At 23.9% G+C, this 23,669-nt stretch overlaps 2 protein-coding genes across 4 annotated transcripts in view; one reads left to right on the forward strand and one right to left on the reverse strand.

Annotated features, from left to right (window-relative positions):
* LOC127279527 (filaggrin) overlaps nt 1-9,219 on the forward strand; it is a 46,294-nt gene extending 37,075 nt beyond the window's left edge. For 2 of the 3 annotated variants that reach the window (XM_051301929.1, XM_051301930.1), the window contains exons 7-10: nt 3,505-3,879; nt 6,131-6,474; nt 7,844-8,110; nt 8,488-9,219. In XM_051301929.1, the coding sequence (XP_051157886.1) occupies nt 3,505-3,879; nt 6,131-6,474; nt 7,844-8,110; nt 8,488-8,960 (1,459 nt within the window). In that variant the 3' untranslated portion in view covers nt 8,961-9,219. Of the gene's footprint in view, nt 1-3,504; nt 3,880-6,130; nt 6,475-7,454; nt 7,824-7,843; nt 8,111-8,487 lie in introns of those variants that run through there. The other variant, XM_051301931.1, reaches the window with a different exon arrangement.
* A 5,256-nt stretch (nt 9,220-14,475) lies between these two features.
* Nucleotides 14,476-19,658, reverse strand: LOC127279539 (uncharacterized). Its single transcript, XM_051301972.1, has 2 exons — nt 18,215-19,658; nt 14,476-16,289 (listed from the first exon to the last, which is right to left on the reverse strand). Exon 2 carries the CDS (start codon nt 16,119-16,121, stop codon nt 15,081-15,083), a length of 1,041 nt encoding a protein of 346 aa, XP_051157929.1. The 5' UTR covers nt 16,122-16,289; nt 18,215-19,658; the 3' UTR covers nt 14,476-15,080.
* Nucleotides 19,659-23,669: the final 4,011 nt, after the last annotated feature.

The raw sequence follows: 23,669 nt of genomic DNA on the forward strand, positions 1-23,669 counted from the left end.
ATTCTTCTGAATGAGAATTATAATAAATTAAAAATATAGGTTACATTAGATTTAATCATTAAATTTATTATCGTTTTAATTATTATTTATTAGATTTGTTGAAATGTTTCAATTTTTATATTAAATATAATTTCAAACAATCTTTATATAATGAAAGTTTTCTATTTATTTTATTTAAACTTTTTGTTTAATTTATATTATATCAACTTTAAATCTAAATTCTAACGTAAATAAAAAAAAAATTCATAAAATAATTGTCAAAAATAAATTGTACGGATATTAAGTCATTATTACGAAATATCAGATTTTTCTAAAAGTAGACCGCAACGACTATAAATAAAATAAAATGGAATGACCCTAAAACATTTTTACATGTTTAATAAAAAATTGTTTTTCAATCAATTGAACTTTTTTTTTATTAAAATTCTTTTTCCCTTAACGGGCCTTTAATTAAAAACATATTTTTTTTTTCAATAAAAATGATGGAGTTTCTAATTAGACTTTCGAAAACTATGTCTCGATTTACTGTGCTTGCATCGCTGAAATATTGAATATCCAATAATTAAACCTCCGCTTTTACTATATATCGCTATATATACTCGTGAAAATTTCTCGAATCTTCCATTTTCTTTTGTTTTAGAGTATAAATTGACCTCAAGGAAAATTGAAAAATTGGTTATTGAATGATGAGATTCAATATAGGTATATATATATATGTTACGGTCAAAGACCGAAATTGGTCATTCTCCGAGATTGACCGGTCAATGTCGACATTGCCAAAAATCGTTGGTCATTGTCGACATTGTCCTGAAAATTGCGAACAAAGTTCAAAATTATGCATATTATGTGTTCTTCTTGGTCAATGTCAACAATGACCGATACAAGTTGGACAAAGTTGTTAAAATGTATTATTAATTAAAATTGTTATTATTAAAATTGTTTAATTTTTAATTAATCATTTAAAATATGATTAATTCCGTAATTATTCGGAAATAATTTTTGAAAACAGTAGACACAGAATACGCTGTTAATGATATAAACAAAGTTAATAGAATTTCATTTGTGATCGAGCCATCAATAATGTATTGATTACAGTCATATCAAAATAAACGAAGTTCATAGTGATTAGTTTGCCGTTAATATTGTCGGTACAGAAACACTCGATTTCTGCGCGCAAAAATGGATTCCAACAATTTTAAAGATCGTTTCGACGAGGCTTAAAACAGGACAAAAGATGCAATTCTAAATGCCACGGTAGCTTGTCATGCTGCAATAAATAAATTAATTACAAAATCCTTTTAAATAAATTTTAATTTTAATAAATTCCTTTTATTCCTTTCTGTTTATTACGATTAACAACTTTGCCCAAACGTGACTAGGCAATGTCGACAATGACCGGTCATTGTCAACAATGCTTGGGCATTGTCAAATATTTATAAGCATTGGTAAAATTTTCAGGACAATGTCGACAATGACCAACGATTTTTGGCAATGTCGACATTGACCGGTCATTCTCGGAGAATGACCAATTTCGGTCTTTGACCGTAACATATATATATAAATGCATGGTACAATGTACATCTATATACATCCAGTTATTCAATTTCAAAATTATAATACATTATTTCACTTCCCTCTGGTAATCAATTATCATTTTCCATAAATTAATTATTGTCGAAAGTTAATGGCTTCACTAATGCTGTATTACTATTACCATTTATTTTTTATTATTATCATCATCAATAAAGTGGATTTTCGTATTAGAGAATCTGTTTAACAATTACATTCTTGTGATAAACACAAAAATTACAATATGGTATAGTTTTACCATTATAATTTTAATCACCGATTGGTAACTTTAAACATTGTTTCAAACAATATATGCATGTAATTACAGTATAATTATAGAACAATAACTCTGACTAATTGTAGAGCTTCAATCAATTGTTCACAGTTCGAATATTAAAAATGGTTTTTTTTTTAAATAAATTTCAATTATCTCAAATTTTCTTTATCTCAAATTGCAAATGTAATTTTAACGAATTTTCATTTAGCAGAAATTCTTTTAATTCTGTTTAATCGAAATTCGGATAAATAAAACTTGTTGTTAAAACCACATTCTGTAAAATGTGAATTCGATTAATTAAGAATTATATTGAGCTACAATTCGGATAAGTAGATATTCAATAAAAGAACAAATCTGTATAAATATCTAAATTAAGTTATATAAAAATTTGTACTGTTATTTGAATAGTTGAAAAAGCAAAAATTCTACTTTAATGCAAAAATTTAGTTAAATGAGAATTTTACTAAATAAAATTTTGTCTGAATAAAAATTCGGTTAAATGATAACTTTGCTTTATGAAATTTAGTTTAAATAAAAATTCAGTTAAATATAGAATCTGTTAAATAGATATGAATTTAATTAAATAAAAATTGTTTTTTGAAAAATTAGATAATCAGAAATCCTATTCAATGCCAAAATTCATGTAAAATAAAATTCGCTAAAATCAAAATTTTTCTTAATGCAAAAATTCCGTTAAATGAAAATTCTGCTAAATAAAAATTTGGTTAAATAGAAAATCTGTGAAATTGTGTGCTTAGTTAAATAAAAATGAAAGACGCGGAAATTCTGTTTAATAAAAATTATGTTAAATGTGAATTCTGCTATTTGGAAATTTATTCAAGTAAAAATTATATTTATCAAAAATTCGGATAAACATAAATTCTTTTAAATGAGAATTGTACTAAATAAAATTCAATTCCTTATTTAAACGAATTTTTATCAAGCAGATTTTATTTAAATTCAATTTAATGAAAATTCCGCCAAATAAAATGTTTGTTAAATATAAATTCTGTAAAATATTAATTTAATTAATTAAAAATTATTTTTATCAGCAATTTGAATAAATAGAAATATTATTAAAGAATAATTCTGTTAAATTAAAATTCTCTTCAATGAAAACTCTGATAAACAAAATTTTGTACAAATAAAAATTCTCTCTAACAAAACGTTATGGTTAAATAAAAATTCTGTACAATAAGAATTCATTCAATTAAAATAATAAAAATTTGATTTAATTAAAAAAAGAAATAAATTATAATTTATTCTACTAAATGAATGTAATCACTCTCTAAATCTGAATGAGTAAAAATTTTAACTAACTTGAATTAGTGACTGAATTTTTACTCACTAATTCAAAATACAGTAGGACCTCAATTATTCGAACCCTCTGTTATCCGAACCGTAAAACATTTTATTCGAACTTCTGTTATCCGAACTTTTTTTGTCTTTCCTAATCTTAAAATTTATTTCTATATTTTTTTTTTCATTTTTAAAATTGCATCATTCAATTTTCGCCAAAAAAAACGAATAGATTCAATTTCCCAAAGCAAAATAACAAAATTTAGTAAAAAAAATTTACGAAAAAATAAAATTTAGAGAGCAGTTGAGTTTTTGAATTTGGCTAAAGAAATTAATATATTATGCAATTTTAATTTTAGAACGTGTACATGTAATGGGGCAAATTCACAAAATCGAGGTGATCCTGATGTTACATTTGAAGCAACACCACATTGTGAAGTAGTTCAGGGGACACTATATTCTTGTTTGAGAGCCTTATTTGGAACATCAGTAGCTGGAATTCTAGTGTGCATATTTTCATGTATGCTATTATATCAATTATTGAGCCATGAGAAAAAGAAGATGTACTGGGAACAACTTGAACTCAGATGCAGATCGCTTTATGGTCAAGGGGGTGCAGTAAGAACTGTTACTGGATCTTGTGGATGCTGTAGCGATTGCGGTGGAACAAGTCCCTGGTGGGCCCAAACTCCAGGAAATTTGTACACTCCCAATCCAGACATGGCGCCTTCCAGGTAATAGAAAATTTTCATTTTTTTTTTACAATTTTTCATACACAATTTCATTCAATAATAAAAAAATTCCTCAAATGAAATATTTTTATTTCATTCCACTTTGTTTAGAATGAAAATTTTTTTTTTGCTCTTTTTTGAAATAGTGATGATTCTAAAGAGAGTGAGGAATGGTGTATAATCGATTAATGTATGGCATTAATTAAAGTGACATTCCCGCGGACTTGAAGAAAGCGTAAGTGCCGAGGAGCTTGTATTTTTTTCAATTTTTTTAATTCAAACTCAATGTCATGGAAGAAAGGCGCCGCTGATATATTTTGCACAGCCTGTCTTTCCTGCCGCGTCGTGGTATTCATATATTTTCATAATCTCTCTGTGCGATTATGCGCTGGGAGAGCACAAAAATTCTTCTTTTCGCATTTCATTTTTCTTTGAAAAAGATGGAAAAAAGTGGAATCAAGTTCTTCTGACGACACATCATCATTTTTACTCAAGCATTAACCGTAACGAGTTCCGTTTTAATATTATCCATATGATAAAAGTAAATAAACTTGATTTTTAGTTGTTCTTCTTTTATTTTCTAAAACAATTTCACGAGGGAATATAATTTATATTAAAAGTTGCAATATGAATTTTTATTTTTTTCTTTGCCAGGCTTCGAAGCGTAGTAAAAAACTAACAATAAGAAAAGTATGAAAAAGTATCATTTTTCAAAAAAAAAAACCCATCAAAAAAGTGGCATCTTTAAAATGAAGTAAAATTAGTTTTCTAAAGTTTGACGTTAAAGTGTAAATATTTTCTTGTCTAAAAAAATTGTAGGAAAAATTCTGAGTAATAAAATTAACATCATTTTTCTCCTGATTATTAAAAAAAAAAAAAAAAAAACTATCCATTGTTAAAATTCGATTAACTTTTTGTTCTTGGCACAACGGTAGGAGCGTATAATTATTCCATAAAAATGATTTTTCACATAAATTTTTATTTTACAAAATAGCATTTAACACAGAATTTTTTTAAACGAATGTTTACTCAAATGGAATTTTCAAAGGTACCGAATTTTTATTTGACAGAATTTTTATTTTACAAAATTTGTCTTTGCCCAACTGTTTCTTGAAAAGAATTCTAATTTAACTTATATTTTTAATTTATTAGAATTCTCATTCCGCAGAATTGTAAGTAATTCGAATTTTTAAATCCTAGAAATTAGAATCGGAAGCTTATATAAAATATATTTAGTATTTTAAAACAACAATATTAATTAAAAATCTCCAAAAATTCAATTATTTCTAAAAATCTTAACTTGAAGTCTTCCAAAATTCAATTATTTCTAAAATTTGTATCTAAAATTCTTTGCTAAATTTAATAATTTCAATAAATTTTATCCAATTATTCAAAAATTCAATTACTGTTTGAAACTTTGTTAATAATTTTCATCAATTCTAATGTACTAAAATGTTAATTCAAAATCTCCTAAAATTCAATTATTATTAAAAATTTTGATTTAAATTTTTGGTTGAAATAATTATTTCTAATAACTTTAATCAAGATCTTGGCATTTCAATTATTTAAAACATTTTTCAATTCAAAATACTCTAAAATTTAATTATTCTCTGAATTTCGGTTAAATTAGAATTATTAAAAAAAAAAAAAAAAAACAGTTGAGTAAAGAGAAATTTTGTAAAATAAAAATTCTGTTAAAAAAAATTTGCCAAATTAAAAATTCTATTGAGTAAAAGGTCGTTTAAAAAGAAATTATGTTAAATTCCATTTTGAAAAATGAAAATTCCTGTAAAAAATAATTATATAAAGCAGTAGTTCACGCAGCCAATAAAAAATCATCAATTTGGCGAGCTTTTAAGAATAAAAAAATGCGCTAAAATTTAAAATTCTTGAATTCTGTCATTTTTAAAATTATTTTTTGAAAAAAGTAACATTTAGTGGCTTTTGGTAAAAATTAGTAGTAAAAAAAACAGCCTTGTCGAAAAAAAAGTATCAAAAAAGTAAAAAATTGTGTCACTTCGAAGCCTGCTATACCAATAATGTCAATTTACTATTGAGCAATTTATTAATATTAATTGACGTATACAGAAAAATGAGTAAATTATTTGAAAAGAAAACAAATTTTTAGTTATTGAAAAGAAATTAAAAAAATTAACGTTTTGTAAAATACATTTTTTTTGCTATTTGAAATAATTTAATAAAATAAATGAAAATTTTCAAATTATAAGGGAAAAATAAAATTTTATTCTTGTAGAAGATGGCGCTTGCCCTGGAGTCGTTCACGAGGACCAGCACCGAGCCCAGATTCAAATTATGGATTTCACGCACAAGCAATGCAGGCGGAATCTAGTGTTGAAAATACAACTGGACCATACAGTGTTTTAAATTCACAATCCAGCGGACCATATACGGTTTTAAATAGTCAAAATGTACAATATCCAGCGAGCACTGCCTCTTACAGTGTTTTGGAGGCACCAGTACCACTTTGGGGTCCACCACCACCCTACAGTGATCCAAATAGTCCTGCAAGAAGGCCTCAAGTGCAAGAATCAAGGCCCAGAATCTCTAAGAGAATGGAGAATTACGAGAGCAATGAAGGTAACTATATTCTTTTTTTTCCACATCATAAAAAATATAGTCTTTTTGAAGTTTTAAAAGTTCCTATGAATCGGGACTCATTAATAAATTCGTCCCCAAAGAAAACTCATTAGTCCGAATTTCCAGTGTAAGGAATTTTCATATTAAACCAAATTTCATACCACAGAATTTTTAATTAATCAAATTTTCATTTAAATAAATTTTTATTGAACAGATTTTTTTATTTAAATGATTTTTCATTTGGCAAATGAAATTCAAATTTTCATACAACTGCGGGTTTCTGTGTTAAATAATTAAATAAATAAAAAAGAGTTTTCATTTAGCAAAATTTGGATCTAATTGCGAATTTTCAATTAATCGAATTTTTATTGAAATGAATTTTTTATTTAAATAATTTTTCATTTAACATAATTTTATTTATTTAACAGAATTTTCATTTAATGAATTTTTTATTTTTATCGAATTTTTATTTAACAGGATTCCTATTTAATTGAAATTTTAATTTTCATCAAACATTCATATGTAAGTATGTATATTAAAAATATCAAAAAATTCTCATTTGAAAGAAATTTTATATTTGGTCATAAAAAACATTTCAAAAATTCATCAAACTCGAAATTCTGTTAAATAAAAATTCTACCTAATAAAAAATCCGGTTTAATGGGAATTTTGCTAACAAAAATTTAGATAAATTAAAAAGTAGAACACAAATTCTACAATAAATATAATTGGTTCAAGGAACATTTTACAAAATGAAATTTCTTTCACTAGAAATTAGGAAAAACATCTGGTTATAATGTATTTAACCTGTGAAAAAAAATTCAATTTTTTTTTAACTGTGTGAGATTAAAATAACCAGAATTCTTTTTCTCAATGACAACAATAAATTATATTCACATGATCGTTTAAAACTTCAGGGACATTAAACAATTCTTATACTCAGTACTCAAAATTTATATTCTTTATTTATTTATTTTCAGTTAATTATATTCGTCTATGTCAGTCACCGTTTATTTAAATTTCCAACCTTTTTTAAAAAAACTTTAATTAATATTTTCTTTTTATGAGATTGAATTCTGGTTAGAGTATATTTTGTTACTTTTAAAATTCTTTTATCATTGTAGAGGATTTTATTTTATATTTGTAAAAAAATAAAATCTTTTTTTAAAAAAAGTACGAAAAAGTAAAATATAACAGTAAAATTATTTTGCTTTTCAAAATTGACTAATATGAAAGAAAAAAGAAGTAATTAAATTTATAATTGAATGGGCTTGAAATTGAAAAAAAAAAAAAAATTATTTGGTGACTGGCTTTCACATAAAAACTAATACAGCAAAAGAAAACCAAACACATTTTTCGTTGCTGTCAGATTATAGACCACGGGTAACGAAACGACCATCGGACAATTACGAAAACACCGAGGAGATTTCTAACAGCACTGATCCGGAGGGTGGAAACGAGGGCACCGTTAAAAGCAGACGATTGAGAAAACCACTGAAGGGAGTCGAAAACGGCGCCTTTCAACAAGAACCAAATCCAGCTCCAAAGCAATCTGAAAGTGAATTATACTTTGGGGATGTTTCTTCTTGTTGTGGACCAGAAAGTAGCTTTTACGATCTTGCCGTTGACAAAGATGGTCAGTATAAATTGATTATTATTTTCTTCCTTTTTATGACATCTTTATATATATATATATATATGAATTCTTTTATTTTTCAATATATACTGAAAATATTTTCCTAGAGAATATTTACCAAAAAACATTATGCAAAAAATTTTCATCCATAATAATATTTTGATAAACAAAATTAAATTATTATTTTCCCATTTTCCGAAAAATTTAACTTATTTCAAACAATGATTTTTACTCTATTACACGCCAAAAAAAAAAAATACTTTTTCTATGAGAAAGCAAAAATACAAATATTTGCAAAAAAACAAAAATATTTTCTCTATGAGAAAGTAAATAGACAAATATTTGCAGAAAAACAAAAATTGATTTGATATTTTTAGCTGCTGAACGTCCCGAGGGTGTGGATTATTTGGCAGCTCGTCTTGGCAAGAGGCAGCTGTCAAAACGATCAAGACATCCGCTTCCACTTCCTCCCGATGGAGTTGATGTGCCATCAAATAGTTATTCAAACACTGAAGAAACAAGAAATGCAAGAGGTCCCTATTTGGCACCAGATGCACAATACGAAGTCATTCAACAAGGACGTTATGCTTACTATTCATCAAAAGTAGATGATGAACATAAAGAAACACCCACAACATCGTCTTATTTTCATGAAGACGATATTGAGAGGGAATGCGAAAGAGATAGAAATAGAGAGAGAGAATATAGAGACTACAGAAACAATAAGGAAGAAGAATCACCACCCCAATGTTGTTTAAATGACTCGACAACTTTGGATTCTACTTGGCAAACTGTTGAACAACAACAGCAACAACATTCCGATGATAATGTTCGACCCGTTAATGTCTGACAATCTGGTAAAAAAATTTTTTCTCTACAAATTTAGAAATTTTCTGCCATTTCTAATTTAGGAAAATATTTTCTTAGGTTTTTTTTTTCTAAAATTAAGAGTTTCTTTAGTTTCAATTATAGTTTTACTGGAAAATTTAGTTTAGTTATGAATTTGGAAAATTCATCTTCAAAATATTAAATTTAATTCCGAATTTGTAATAAATATTTTTCAAAAAAAAAATATCCATTAGTTAGAAATTCCAGTGTTTACAAAATTTTTAATTAATGGCATTTTATAAAGTAGAATTCATAATTCATCAAATTTCCGTACGGAATAATTTTAATTTCGTCGAATTCTAATTTAATAATCTTATTTATAAAATTTCAATTTAATTTTTACATAACGGATTCATTTATACACATTTGTTCATTTCAAAAAATTGCTTTTTTTAATAGAATTTCCGCAAAAAAAAAACTTTTTTTAAATAAATTTCTATTTAGCGGTAATCTCATGTAACAGAATTTTTACTTAACCAAATTATTAAATAACAGAATTTTCATTTAATCGAATAACGACTAACCAGAATTTTTATTTATATAAATTTTCATTTAAATTAAATTTCCATTTAACCAAAATTCTATTGAATATATTTTTTTATTTAAAAGAATTTTCCGTACAATAGAACTTAATTATTTAAACAAAATTTTAATTTGAACAAATTTTGATTAAACAGAAATCTCATTTGATAGAATTTTTTTTCTACTTTGCCGAATTTGTACGTATAAACATTTGAAAATTCGATAAAATAGAAATTCAGTTAAATAAAAATACGACCAATTGAAAATTCTGTTAAATATAAAAATTTTGGCAAATAAAAATTCTGCTAAATAAAAATTCGATTAAATAATATGAATTTTGTTAAATAAAAATTCGGTTAAATAAAATTTTTATTATATGAAAATTTAAAAAGTTAACTTAAATAAAATTTTAATGTAATAAAAATTTTGTTAAACAAAACTTTGCTTAAATAAAAATTCAGTTAAATATTAATTCTACTTTATAAAATTCGATAAAATAGAAATTCAATCCACTGGAAATAAAAAACTAATGAAATTTAGAAGATATTTATCCATTCCGAATAATATTTATATAATTTTGAAATTTCAAGTTGGAATATAATTCAGAAGTTAATTAAATAGATTTCGACTTCCATTTAATTTAATTGATATTTGACTTCAATTGAATTAAACTGAATTTGAAAATTTAATTTCAATCTAATTAAATTAAAAGCGAGAGATTAAAAGTAATTGAATTGAAATAAGATTAATTTATATAACTAAAAGAAAGTTGTATTTTAGTTAGATTGAAAATAATAATGTAATTTTTTTTTTTTTTTTTAATAAATTACCGAACAAATCTTGAAATATGAGGAATTTGAGATGGAATTTTTAATTAATGAGTGCTACATAAATAAGAGAGGACTATCCGTGATGTGTGTCTATGAGAGTGTGTTAAAACGTTCCTCGCATAGTAACGTGATAATAAAAATACATATTCTATAGACTGTTTTTAAATATAGAGTAATTAAATTATAATGTATTTTTATCGTTTTGATTAATATATAATTATAATGTACGTATCATCCCGAATGCAAATCTATTTATGTTTATGTATCAATATTTAATTACAATTAGCAAACAATCGTCGAGAAATATATACGACGTGAACTTGATTAAAAGATGTCTCGAATACTTTTTTTTTGCACTTGTCCAGAGAAAGTGCAATTATTTGTATAATATTTTCATTTTATATTTTAATTTATAATAATTATTCATTTTATTGAAAAAAACAAACAAAATATCAAAAATGAAAAATAAGTCAATGACAAAGGCTGCCAAACAATAATTGTTTTTATACAAAAAACAATTAACTTGCGAATTAATTAACTTTTGAGACTGAAAATTTAATGAGACTTGGAAAATTTTTTTTTTTTGAAGATAAACAAACGTCCATCAATTTCAACGAACAAAAAAATAAACACTTTTAGAAATTCAATTTACATCTTTATAGATTTATTGCATGAAAAATAAATGATACTATAAAAAAAATTTTTTTTTTCTATATTCGAGATATCTTTTTTCTTGTCGACTGTCGCTCGAAACGTCCATGTACAAACATGTGCTTTACTCTTATTAAAGTCAGGGTCGACCTTTTGATAGTATAGAAGAGGTCGAAATGCGTATGTTTTTAATATCGTATAGGTAAAAATTACATCAAATTATTAAATAGCATTTCCGTCGTATTATGAGAAGTATGTACTATGTGAATATACATATAAACATTCGTAAAGTATCTGATAATATTATTACTAAAAATCAAATACTTTTCGCATTTTAGAAAAAAAAAAATGTATGCCATTTGTTGAATTTTTCAGTCATTCTTTATCAACAATTAATAATAATAAATTGTAAAATATAGTTTTAACAATACTTCTAAAGAATAATAATTTTCAAAAATGTTTGGAAAATTATTTAAATATAATTAAATTAATTTTTTTTTCTAAACAAAAATATTCGTTATTTAATTTAAATTAGCATTAATTATCAACGAAATTATTCAAATAATCATTAAATATTAATATTTAATTAATTTTTTCTTACATTACATAATTATATTTATTAATAAATTATAACTGAATCGTTCAACAAGGCCAATAGAATTTTTATAATTTTGCATCAATCTGCGATATCTACTTCTGCTTTAAATGTGTCTCTAAATAATTCTCATGACGAGAAATAAATTACAATTTAATGTAGTTTATTTAAAAAAATAAAAAAATATATTTCTTGCTTTGTTCGTTCGTAAAGAATATTTTTAAATAATTTGCCGAGTCAGCGTTTATATTTAAATAATAGATTTTAGAGTAAATTAATTTGTTGTATTTTTAATTTTTAAAAAATGTGACATTCAACATTGATTGTTTATTGCAAATGTGACAAGTTTTTATTTTAAAGAGAAATATTAATTATAGCTGACAATGTATAAATAGAAATATGTGAGCATATCAACTTTGTTGAAAGCAAAGTACATTATTTTTACAACAAGTATTTGTGCGATTATTGTTTATTTTACAAAAAAAAAATAATATTATAATTTAGAATATTACTTGAAGAGTAATAATAGTTCTATCATGTGTGGAAATATATTTAAAAAAAAAAAATATATATATAGAAAAATACGCCCATTTGTTATAATGTCACAAATTACATACTCGTTATTCACTAATGAGTGATTAAATTATATTATAATTAATTAATTTCAAGAAAGGATGATTGATTTAATTTATTGAAACAATCGAGGCGAATCTTGAAATTCGCAATGGACCAAGGACAATACTTAAATAAAAAAAAAATATAAAAGTATTGTTTTATGAAATAGAATAGTTAGAGATATTATCGAATATTCAAGTAAAAAAAAAAAATTATCGAAATTGTGGCGAGAATAATTTTAAAAGCGTATATATACATATATACAAGACATTCCACAAGTTTTGTGAACATAATCGTATATTTTAGGATTTTAATGCAAGTTGACAATAAACGGTGCTACTTAGAATGAATCAATTTGATAAGTATATCAGAAAATATTTTATGTTAATAATCTTTTTTTTTTTATTTTTAATTAACATTTTTCTTAGCGTGAATTAAAAGAAAAAAACAAAATCACAAGATCTGTGGGCACTCTTGTATAATAAACATAAAAAAAAATATTTTCTAACAAAAAAAAGCAAATCTTCAAAAAGAAATGTGAATTTTCACGAAAAAAATTTTTAATTTTAAATTCTTCATTTACGGTAACGTTTTGTGGAATTGTATCAAAATTCCAAATGTTGCCCAAATGATGTATTGTGTGTATTATCAATTAAAATAAAGCTTTGTTTTGTAAAATAAACTATTATTGTTGAAATTATTTATCCAAATAATAATAATAATAATAATAATAATAATAACAATATTCTGTTAAAAGTTGTATAGTTATTAATTAAACTGAAAATCATAAATCATGAAATTAAAATGTTTTTAATGTTAATTACTTATTATCTCTTAATCAGGTTCGGTAAAATTTTAATATTTTTATCTATATAATATAATCGGAAAAGTGATAGAGAAAAATTTACTTTATCTGGAATAAAAACAATTGTTTCAGATACATTACAATTCTATTGTCTCTATTAAATAATCAATTATTGATCAATTGAAAGAAACGATGGAAAGATTAATTAAAAATAAATAAAATAAATAGATGTAAAACTCATGGCATTAGATAGAAACACGAGATCTAGACTTTTGTGTTACTTCTGTCGACTGTTTGTATTTTTTTTACCGCACCTACTACTTCATTGGGAAATATCAGATTGCAAAAGATATATATCGAAATCAACAAAGTGCAATTGCTTTAGTTCACATTGAAATGTACAATAAACAATAATATAAACACAATTCAACATAAATTTTTAGATATTAAATGATATAATTAAATTTTTTTTTAATTATTACGATTATGTTGTTATTTTATGTTGAAAATAAAATAACAATAATAAAATATTATTATTCAATAATGAATAATCTACTAAATAATTATTATATAAAATAATTAACCCAAAATAGTAAAAGGGGAGTTTCTATTTATAACTTTCTGTTATAAATTTTAATGATTGAAAAAACTAAAATCGACGATTTTAAAAATAATATTATACGCAAAGATTATAAATTATTTATGAACAAGTCTGAATCATAATTTAAATTTTCCACAACTCTAAAATAGAGAAATAGATATTCTTCTTGTAGAGATTTTATTGGAGATAAATATGATTGGCAGGAATTATGGTAAAATAATAGAGAGTGAACCAGAAATAATAGAGTTAATAATTCACGAATAATAATTATTTCATGTTATATTGATTTCCGGTTGAAAGACTAGACGTTACAAAATTATAACTCTATTAAAATGTAAATAGATTATTATTACTGTCAGTAATTTTCAAAAAAAAGTAAAATATTGATATTTAAATATATTTAATGTAAATATATTTACATTTTTTTTTCTATTACAAGATTGTGACAATTTTCTTCAAATATTATGAAAAATTACACATTTATAAATTAAAAAACAAAAATGCAAAATCAAAACGATTTTCGAATTTGCATTTAATCAGATTTAATTATTTAAATTAATAATAGTTTAATTATTTTAATGAAAATTTTAAATCAATTTAGCTGATCATATTTTGGGTATTTTTTCATATTTTGCATAAAAGAACAAACTTATACAAGAGCATAAATCGTGATTATTATAATAATTCTATAAATAAGAATCAATTGTTGCGCTTCATATTATGTGAATTGCAAATAAAACTATTTTTACAAATCGTTTGCTATTAAAAAAATAATATTTTAATTTAGCTTTTTTAATATTTTTATATATTTCTCATTTTTTTTACATCAATATATAAGTACATACATCAATTTTTTTTTCTTTATTGACTATTTTATTTATAATAATTAAAATATTTTATCGAAAATATTTCTTGTTAACGCCTTATTTTTTTATCATTCAAAAAAAATATATATTTAAAAAACTTAATTACGCTATTGCAGGATTCTTAGAATTCAAATCTATTACTTATGTAAATATTCATTACATAATCTTCAATGTAAAAAATATCTCATATCAAGGTAAAGTTGATGATAGTCACACCATCGTTCGGTATAATATCGGAAGAGTAAAATTACATTACAATTTATTACCTAAAAATATAATCGTCTCTCGTCTTCTTAAAACGATCTAAATTCATAAATTTTTTTTTTTGTTACATTTTTAAACACTTAATAATCATTAAAATTGAAAATAAAACAAAATTAAAAAAAAAAAATTTTCAAAGTTTTTAAATGCTTTTTAATTAATAAAATTAACAATGAAATTTTAATAACAATAAAAAGAAAAATAATAATTAAAAATTGTGTTTTTTTCTTCATTTTTAAAATGTAATTAAAATCTTTCTTTAATTATTAAATTACATCTCGGAGGGAATCTACGGTGAAAAAAAAAGGATTCGAGAACCGTAATATTTTCTTTTTTTCAACAATTCTGTGAAGCGGCCTGATTGACCAAGAATCTCTCGACCCTTTCCCGAAATTCTCTACTGGATTCCGGCAACGGAAGTCTTGGTCCCGAATTTATGGAACTTTGAAAGGAATTCAAACTCTGCAAACTACCAAAATTCTTTTGATAATGACTGAGTATGTCCGGTCTTGGTGCTTGCATTTTCTTCTTCTTACAACCAATTTTCTGTTTTTTATTATTACCAATTGTAACATTTCCACCCCCACCATAAATGGTTTCAACACGATTTATCATTCCACGTAGTCCAATTCTTGCGCTCAAAAACGACCAAGCCACTTCCAATAATGATGCCACTAATACATTTGTAGCCAACAATAATTTCGAATGTAATAATCCATCCTCATTTTCTCCAACTTTCATCATTTCCGGTAATCCACTTTTATTCACAACGTCATTACCAAAAATTCTTTTCTCCTCAATCATAGACGATTCCGCCACAAGATCATCTAATGTGTCAATCCTTCTAAATGGTAAATTAAAATCATCCTCATCATCCGATGAATTGTCATTTAAAATTTTATCATTAAAATTTATCCTATCGATTGATAATTCATCATTGAACGATGAATTATTATGTTTGGCAAAAGCATTAAGAGATCCATTTGATGAATTAAAATTAAATATATGCTCCATGGACCAAGAAGAAGTGTCATTTCCCTGAAGGATTGTAATCATATGAAAAATAGTTGCAGCCAAACAGAATAATGCAACGATCAATGATATGAGACTGCCATAAAAGAAGAGACCTATGTTGCGGTCAATGTACCATTTTTTCCAAGCTAGTAGACCGGAAATAAACGGTATCAGACAAAAGAGAGCCAAAATTGGACCCTGAATGAGACCAGCAAGCGATCCAAGTAAAAGGGCAAGGACACCGAGTCCAAAGTGAACCATCGCTAAACCACCAACTGTCGACGCTGAATACCTTCTCTCCGAAGGATAAAGGGACGAGAGAAGTGGTTTCGTCTTTATTCTTATGATATATACCTCCTCCATTTTTTTTCAATTATTAAAATAAATTTTTTTTTTTTTTTTTTTTTTATAATAAAATTGAAAGTGACTCCTCCTCAAGTCCGGTGTATTGAATTGTAAATCACTCCAGTCCCTCCAACGCAGGAAGTCCATCGACGTTTCCTGCCTTCAATGCACTTGACCGTGAACCACCTACCAAAAGAGACCCTTGTTTTAATTTCATATTGTCAATTATATTCAACTTTATATTTTTATTCTATAGTGAACATTAAAGTAAAAATCCAAAATATTTCATTCATGAATTTTCATTTTACGTTTGGAAGATCTTTTTGTTTTACGAAAAAAAAAATCATTTTTACGTATGTATATTTTACACAAAAAAATAAAACTTGTATTTTTGGAACCAAAATTTATTTCCTTATGTAATTAAATAGAATTAATAAATAATAAAAATATAAATAGGATAAAGGTAAGACGAAATTCTTAAATTTAAATAAATTGTGAAATTTCTATTATTTCTTTATTCATTATCTACTTTTTTATTTCAAAATTTTTACTTAAACTTTTCATTTAATTTGATGGAAATTTCCATATAAAAAAATTAAATGTTATCATTTCATTTTTCACACTTTCTAAAAAAAAGTGAAAGAATATTATAAGAACTAGAACATCAATTTTAAAAAATGAAATTTAGAATAATTAAAAATTATTTTAATATCATTCAAAATTATTTATTATGATTTATTATTTATAATTAACTGCAAATAAAAAAATAAATTAATTAAATATTATTACATTTTTAATTATAATTAAAAATTCGAAAAAATGAAAATGACAACAATTTGAATAAATCTTGTATTTATGCTTAATGCTAGACAATTTAAATAAACAAAATCTTTTTAACAAACAGGTACTTAATTTAATAAATGGAAATTAAAATACCTAACAAATTGAAATGAATAAAAATTAAACAATAGAAGAGTTTTTCAATATAAATTTTCTTTTCTATTTTAATTTTTAATCCTCATTATTTTGAGAAAATAAAAATTATATTAACAAGAATTGGAAAAAATTCAGAGATCCCAAAAATATGTGTAAAAATAAATTTCTACACTTAATTTTTATATATAGTTTCTTAATTATTTTTTACATTGTTTATAATGAATAAAACGTAATATTTTAATCTTTGTCAATAATATTATGGATCTTTATTTTAATTTCACGCGAAACAATTTTTTTTTATTTTATTTATTGTTATTATTATTATTTATTTATTTTATTGTTTTTGTTTTATTTTTTAAAAATAAATATGTTACATATAACATCCAATTATTGCTAGGAACTTAATTTTATATATATTTTGTTACAAAATAAGTACTGAATAATTTTTTTTCTAAACAAATTAAAAAATTAATTTTTTAATAATTTGTCTATGTTACTTTTAGTTTATAAAGTTGAAAATACTAATAAACAAATTTTTTTCTGGACAGAAATTTGAATTAGGTATAAAATTATTTTTTTTCAGTACTTTTTAAATTTTATTTATGATTACCTTGTGTTTTTTTTATAAAATTAAAATTTTAAATAAAAAGATAAGATATTTTTATTTTTCCCGCATTTTAATTTTCATTTTAGTCCCAAAAAAAAATTAAGTACTGAAACGGTTGGAAAGAAATGTTAATAATATTTATTATGGTAAATAAATAATCTTTAACTTCAATACCTTTTAGGGACAATTTGATCGTTTAGTTCGATATAATCGAAATAGCAAAATTACTTACAAAAATATTTTAAAAATCTATTCATGAAAAATTTTTTAACAATATTTTCCCACTTGTTGCCAAAATAATGTACAAAAATAAAATATAATTTAAAAAATTTCTGTAAAATAAATAAAATCGAACAAACATTCGCAAATTTGAGTTTTTTATTCTAATTGAATAAAATTATTTAATAATATTAGTGTTTAAAAACTGCTTTTACCTTTACTAGTAAAATTTGTCATCTTAATTCTGTCAATAATTGGATGCAATTGCTATTATTATAAAAATAAAATTAAAACAAATAAAATTTTATGGTTCAAGATTACATTTTTTTTTCAAATTTAATGCACTTACTCATATTTTTGTGAATTTTTACAAATTCTCCAATGCACATTGCTGAATATTTTAGTTTTGGTAGTTCACGGATTGAAATTCACTCCAGTTTCATACACTTCATTATAATAGATAGTCCACTTACACAGTTATATTTATTTTTTTGACATAAAATCTAAGAAAATCACTTTTACGTTTTCCTGTTTATAAAATTTTCATTATTTTATCACTTAAAACAATATTCAGAGTAGAAAAACATTTTCTCCAAAAAATTCGAATAGAGAAAATTGAAATTTTTTTTCATAAACAAATTATTTGTCCTGATCTACTTAAATTTGCATTTGCAAGTTTCATTTTATTTCTTCATTTACTTTTTCATAATCATTGAATTGATTTTTTTCTTTTTTTCTGAAATTTTAATTTAAAACTTCTTTTTAATATTTTTTGAACTTTTTTTTATACAATTTAATGCTCGATTACATATAGTTGGATGTAATTTTATATTTATGCCTTTATGAACTCTCGTATAGATTATATCTCGTGTATATATATATATACTTTCGTAATCTTTGACTTGTGTATATTAGCGTTGTATGCTAATCATCACTCGTGTTTTGCTACTTAATTGAATCTTCTCGGTGAGACAAGAGTATTGTAGGGATTTCTCCGCGCACGTCAACTTACTTTCTATATAATCTTGTGCAATGTGTCAACGAAAACAAAGACAGGATCAAAAAATTTACTCACGACTCGTGCAATAAGTATAAAAGATTGTTTCGAGTCAACCACGAGTCTCAGGCAATTTAATAACTATGGCACCGTGTTCTGTCCTTTTTTTTCTCTTCTTTCTTCTTTTTCTCCGTTGTGTAATAAAAGCGCCGATTGGACCTCGTTACATTATTCGTGCATGAGAAATCTTCTTCCCTCGAATTTAATATTACTCTTTTCGATTATTCACTGATCACTGAACTTTATGCTGAAATCATAATCACTGATCATTATTTCTTGGGTTTATTTTAGTTTTCTGTTTTATTTTTCCATTTTTCAATTATTTTTCTTATTTTAATTTAATTTTTTAAATTAAAAATGCTTTTATTTTTTGTTGTTGAAAATTTTTTCTTCTAATCGTCAATTTTAGTGGAAATTTCGTTTTTTCGTTCAATCGATGAATATTTGATTATTATGTCACGTGGGTTTGAGATTCTTCGGTCACGTTGTATGATAAAAAGGATCACGATGAAAATAAATGCGGAAAGTCGCGTGAATATAAATCGTTTAAATTTTTTTTTTTTTTTGATTTCTTGACTGGTAATTCGCGCAAGTGATGGAGAGAGAGAGAAAGATCTTCTTTGATAGAGACGGCAAGTTTAAAACTAAACTATATGGAGACGAAGACTAGTCCCGCAGTTGAAATTACTATGAAATACAAAGTCTCGACCTCCCACGCGATCGACTTGCAGTAGTGAAAGGGACAACAGATCGACAGATAGATGCAACTTGTATATATGCTTTACTAGGCGTCGTTCACACTGTTAAATTGACACGGCCCTTTTTTTCTTTTGAATTTTAAATTTAACTCTCATTTCAAATAAATTATATATACTTGAATTTATATTGTCGCTTTTGTCTAATTCATATAATGAACACACCTGTGTGCACGTTATAAAAAACAGGCGCCAAATATTCAAATAAAAATAAAATAAATTATAACAAATCAACGAATCGAATTTTCCTAAAGGTAAATTAAATACAACTATTTATTCCTTTATTCAAGAATTCTTGAAAAAATAATGTTTTATCCAAATAAAATAATTATCTCAATTTAATTTGTTTGATGTGAAGAAACATTTTTTTCAGTATAAAAATGTATTCCATTCAAATAAATATTCAAAGCAATTCGTTTGATTTCTATATCATTTTTTTAATTTAAATTTTTTTTTTTACTTAAGTAATATATTGTTAAAAAAATGTATGAACAATTAATAACGAATTATGGATTAATTAATAATTAACACAAAAATTGATTAAATAAAACATAAATGCAAATTAATAAACAAAAAAGAAACAAACAGTGTGAGAAAAGCATAATAATCAAAGGTCTCTCAGCGAGCAAAATAGTCTCAGGGTCTTCAACACGTAAGAATCTAGGAAAGACTGACCTTTATTGTTGAACAAAGATAATATATATTAAACGTCATTGCCTACTTTCTTAAGCATTTACAAAAGATATTTCGTCCATCCCTCCACATTCAATATAATATTTTTCAAAATATAATATAAACAAAAAAGTTTTCATATAATTTCTTTTTAATATCAAAATGCAAAAAAAACAAAATTTAAGAATTAGATAAAATTAAAATTACAATAAAAAAAAATTATAACAAAAAAAGAAAATTATAAATAAAAAATAATTGAATATGAATATTGAAATATTAAATAATAAAGCAAAATAATGAATTTTTGTTAAATAACTAATAAGATAAATTAATAAATAATTATTAAATATGAAATAATTAAATAAAAAATATTAAACAAAATACTAGGAATTTTTGCGAATTAAACTAAAAATCTAATCAATTGTTGTAGTTTAACTCATACTTTCGAGAAAAGTCAAGGTTACATATTTATATGTATATATATATATGCATTCTAAGTGATTGAATTCTGATTCACTAATTAGGAATTCCATTGATTATGTCTGATTACTAATTACAATACATTTTTAGTCGATGATTAAAAAATTAGTTGCAATTTTCTTAAGAAGGACTATTTTTTTACCATTTTTACAAATAAATATATATTTGTATATAAATGGAAACTTAACCCCTTCCTTTTGAAAAGTATTTACCTTTATAATTTTTTAAATACTCACTCAGTCAATTGTTCACAGTTAACAAATTATGTACTTTTACTCCAGTAGTTATATACTTATTGTTTTGCAATATAAAACATTTCTTAATTATTGTGCCTATAACATAAAATCACTTCATTGTCAGGTAATTAGTGGTTTATACCAAATAATTTAAATAATAATTTACAATATTTAAGTATAAGAAAAAAATAATTAAATTTTTAATATCTTTATATTATTTATTTATATTTCTCTTTACTTTAAATTATGTAACTAATGCTTTTGTATTATTAATATTTATATTTTAATAACATTTATGTTTTATATTGGAAAAAATATTTATTCGTTTTAAAAAAAAATTATAATTTTTGGTGTTTTAAATATACGTAAAATGTAATTTTTTCAAATCTTTTGTTCCCTTGGAGAAAGTTTTTTTTTTTTGTCTTTCATAAAAGGAAAATAACCACGTGTTTCATTATTATTATTATTATACTACGTGATTGAGTTCACGTTAAAAGTGAAGATGATCAAATTAAGTTTATTATTTTATAATTTTACAATATTGAGGTTATTATAGCTTTTTTGTCGTTATAAAAAAAATTCATTTTACAAAAAAATTAATTAAAAAAATTTTACGGAAATGAAAAAAAATATATCTTCTTCAATTACTATTATTTCAATCCCGAATCGCAAACTATTAATATTTAAAGAAATTAGTTCAATTCAAATAATAAAAATTATAATATATTATCAATATACATAAATATATTAAAAGTATATATGTAAAATAAAAACTGACTTTCTCAAAGCCAGGTTTAAAAAAGGGGGGAAAAAGTCAATCAATGAAGTGCATTCAAGTAGAAAATAAAACGTACTTTTATCTCCATTGTCGATACACTTAATGAGAGACTTTAAAAAAAAAACACCAACAAAAAAATGTACAAAGTGAAATTGTCGGAAGGCAGTCCTATAATTTTCAAGCTACTTTACTCTCTTCCTTGAATAAGAGTAGCATTCCGGATCTTCAATAAATTTGAAGAAAGAAAAAAAAATTCATATTTTTATACTTTAAATAAATTTCCTACAACCGATAGTGAATAATTTTAATTTTCTCAAATGACATTCTTTCAAATAAGTCTATAAAATATCGCGATATCCACATTTTATAAATCTGGTTTTTCATTTAAATATCATTCACATTCCTTAAAAATTTTGCGTTCAGAAAGCACATCTGAATTTTATTTTTCGTTTTTTTAAACCAACCTTAGGATCAAAAACCGGATTAATTCTTAGACCAGAATGAAAACGAGTCGCTCGACACCTATTAAGGAAAGTTGACCAAAAAAAAGCAAGCACAACTTTATAATTAACAATTAAATAATTTCCAAATTAATTTTTTTTAATTTTTTATAACCATTCAAAAAAAAAATGTTAATCAACTAAACAATAATTATTAAATTGTTAAAAAAATTTTACTCATAAAAATGTTTCTAAAATACTATATTTTAAAATCAATTACGTGAATTCATGTGATATTTATTTGACAATAAAAAAAAGAATAGAAATGATGATGATGGCTTGAATTAGAAAGTATCGATTTTGAATTAGAATCTTTGTGAATAACATGAAGCAATAATGACGGCAAAATAATTTATCATGACTACAAAATTACTTGTTAACTTAATTTTATGTTATAAGAACGAATACAACGATCGCTCACGCTTTTGTAATACACAACTTTGAGATTTATCGGTTTTATGTTATGTAAAAAAGAATCTGTATCAAGCGGAACATAATATTTTTAAAATATAATTTAAATTTATGTCGATTTAAAAACACTCAACAATTTTTTTTTATGAAATTATTTCAGATTTTCATAAAAATTACTTTGAAAGTGCTTTCACTATAAATTATTGGTTTACTTTAATTTTGAAAGATTTAAAATTATTTCCAAGAGAATTTATTGGCCTCAAAGGTAAATTTTTGCAAAAACAAGAAAAGGAAGAAAAAAAAGTATGTTTCTAAAAGAAAACATTTTCGTAAAAATAAATTTTTTTCTGACAAAAGAGAAAAAATTTCTTTTGAAAAAAAAAAGAATTTGTTTTTTAATGAAAACAAAATTTTTTTGGAAATTAAATTAAATTTGTTCCTTCATAAATAATGAAACAATTGCAGAAAATAATTTGGTGCAAAAAAAAAATGCATTATTGAAGATTTAAAATAATAAATTGTAAAGACAAAAATCGTTTGATGACTTTTCGACCGTTGCACCAGTTTAAAAGGACTCTCGAAGGATATCGATAAGGATTGGATGTGCGTATTCATACACAACGAACATCAGTATTGGGGCAGCTGTTACGATTGAGGCACGCGTCCAACGGTCGCAGCAGCTGTCCAGAAAATTACCTACAGTCTCAACAACCCAAGTTCCCTATGACTTTAGAACCATATATATATACAGAAATACCGGAAAAAAAATATTACGAACCTTCGCAGGTATTATATGGAAGGTTTCAAAATGTTAATCTGCCATGCGTGCCACCTGTATATTTATAGCCTTTTTTAAAAAACACCTTTCTTGAAATACTATTTTCATTTTTTAATTTGGTGCCAAGCATTTCAATT

Source organism: Leptopilina boulardi, unplaced genomic scaffold, assembly GCF_019393585.1.
Source record: "Leptopilina boulardi isolate dan_hultmark-lab unplaced genomic scaffold, ZJU_Lbou_2.1 LbouV2_216, whole genome shotgun sequence".
NCBI classification, from domain to species: domain Eukaryota; kingdom Metazoa; phylum Arthropoda; class Insecta; order Hymenoptera; family Figitidae; genus Leptopilina; species Leptopilina boulardi.

What these genes read in the sequence shown, in the direction of transcription:
- LOC127279539 (XM_051301972.1), bottom strand. Translation starts at nt 16,121, where the DNA reads ATGGAGGAGGTATATATCATAAGAATAAAGACGAAACCACTTCTCTCG.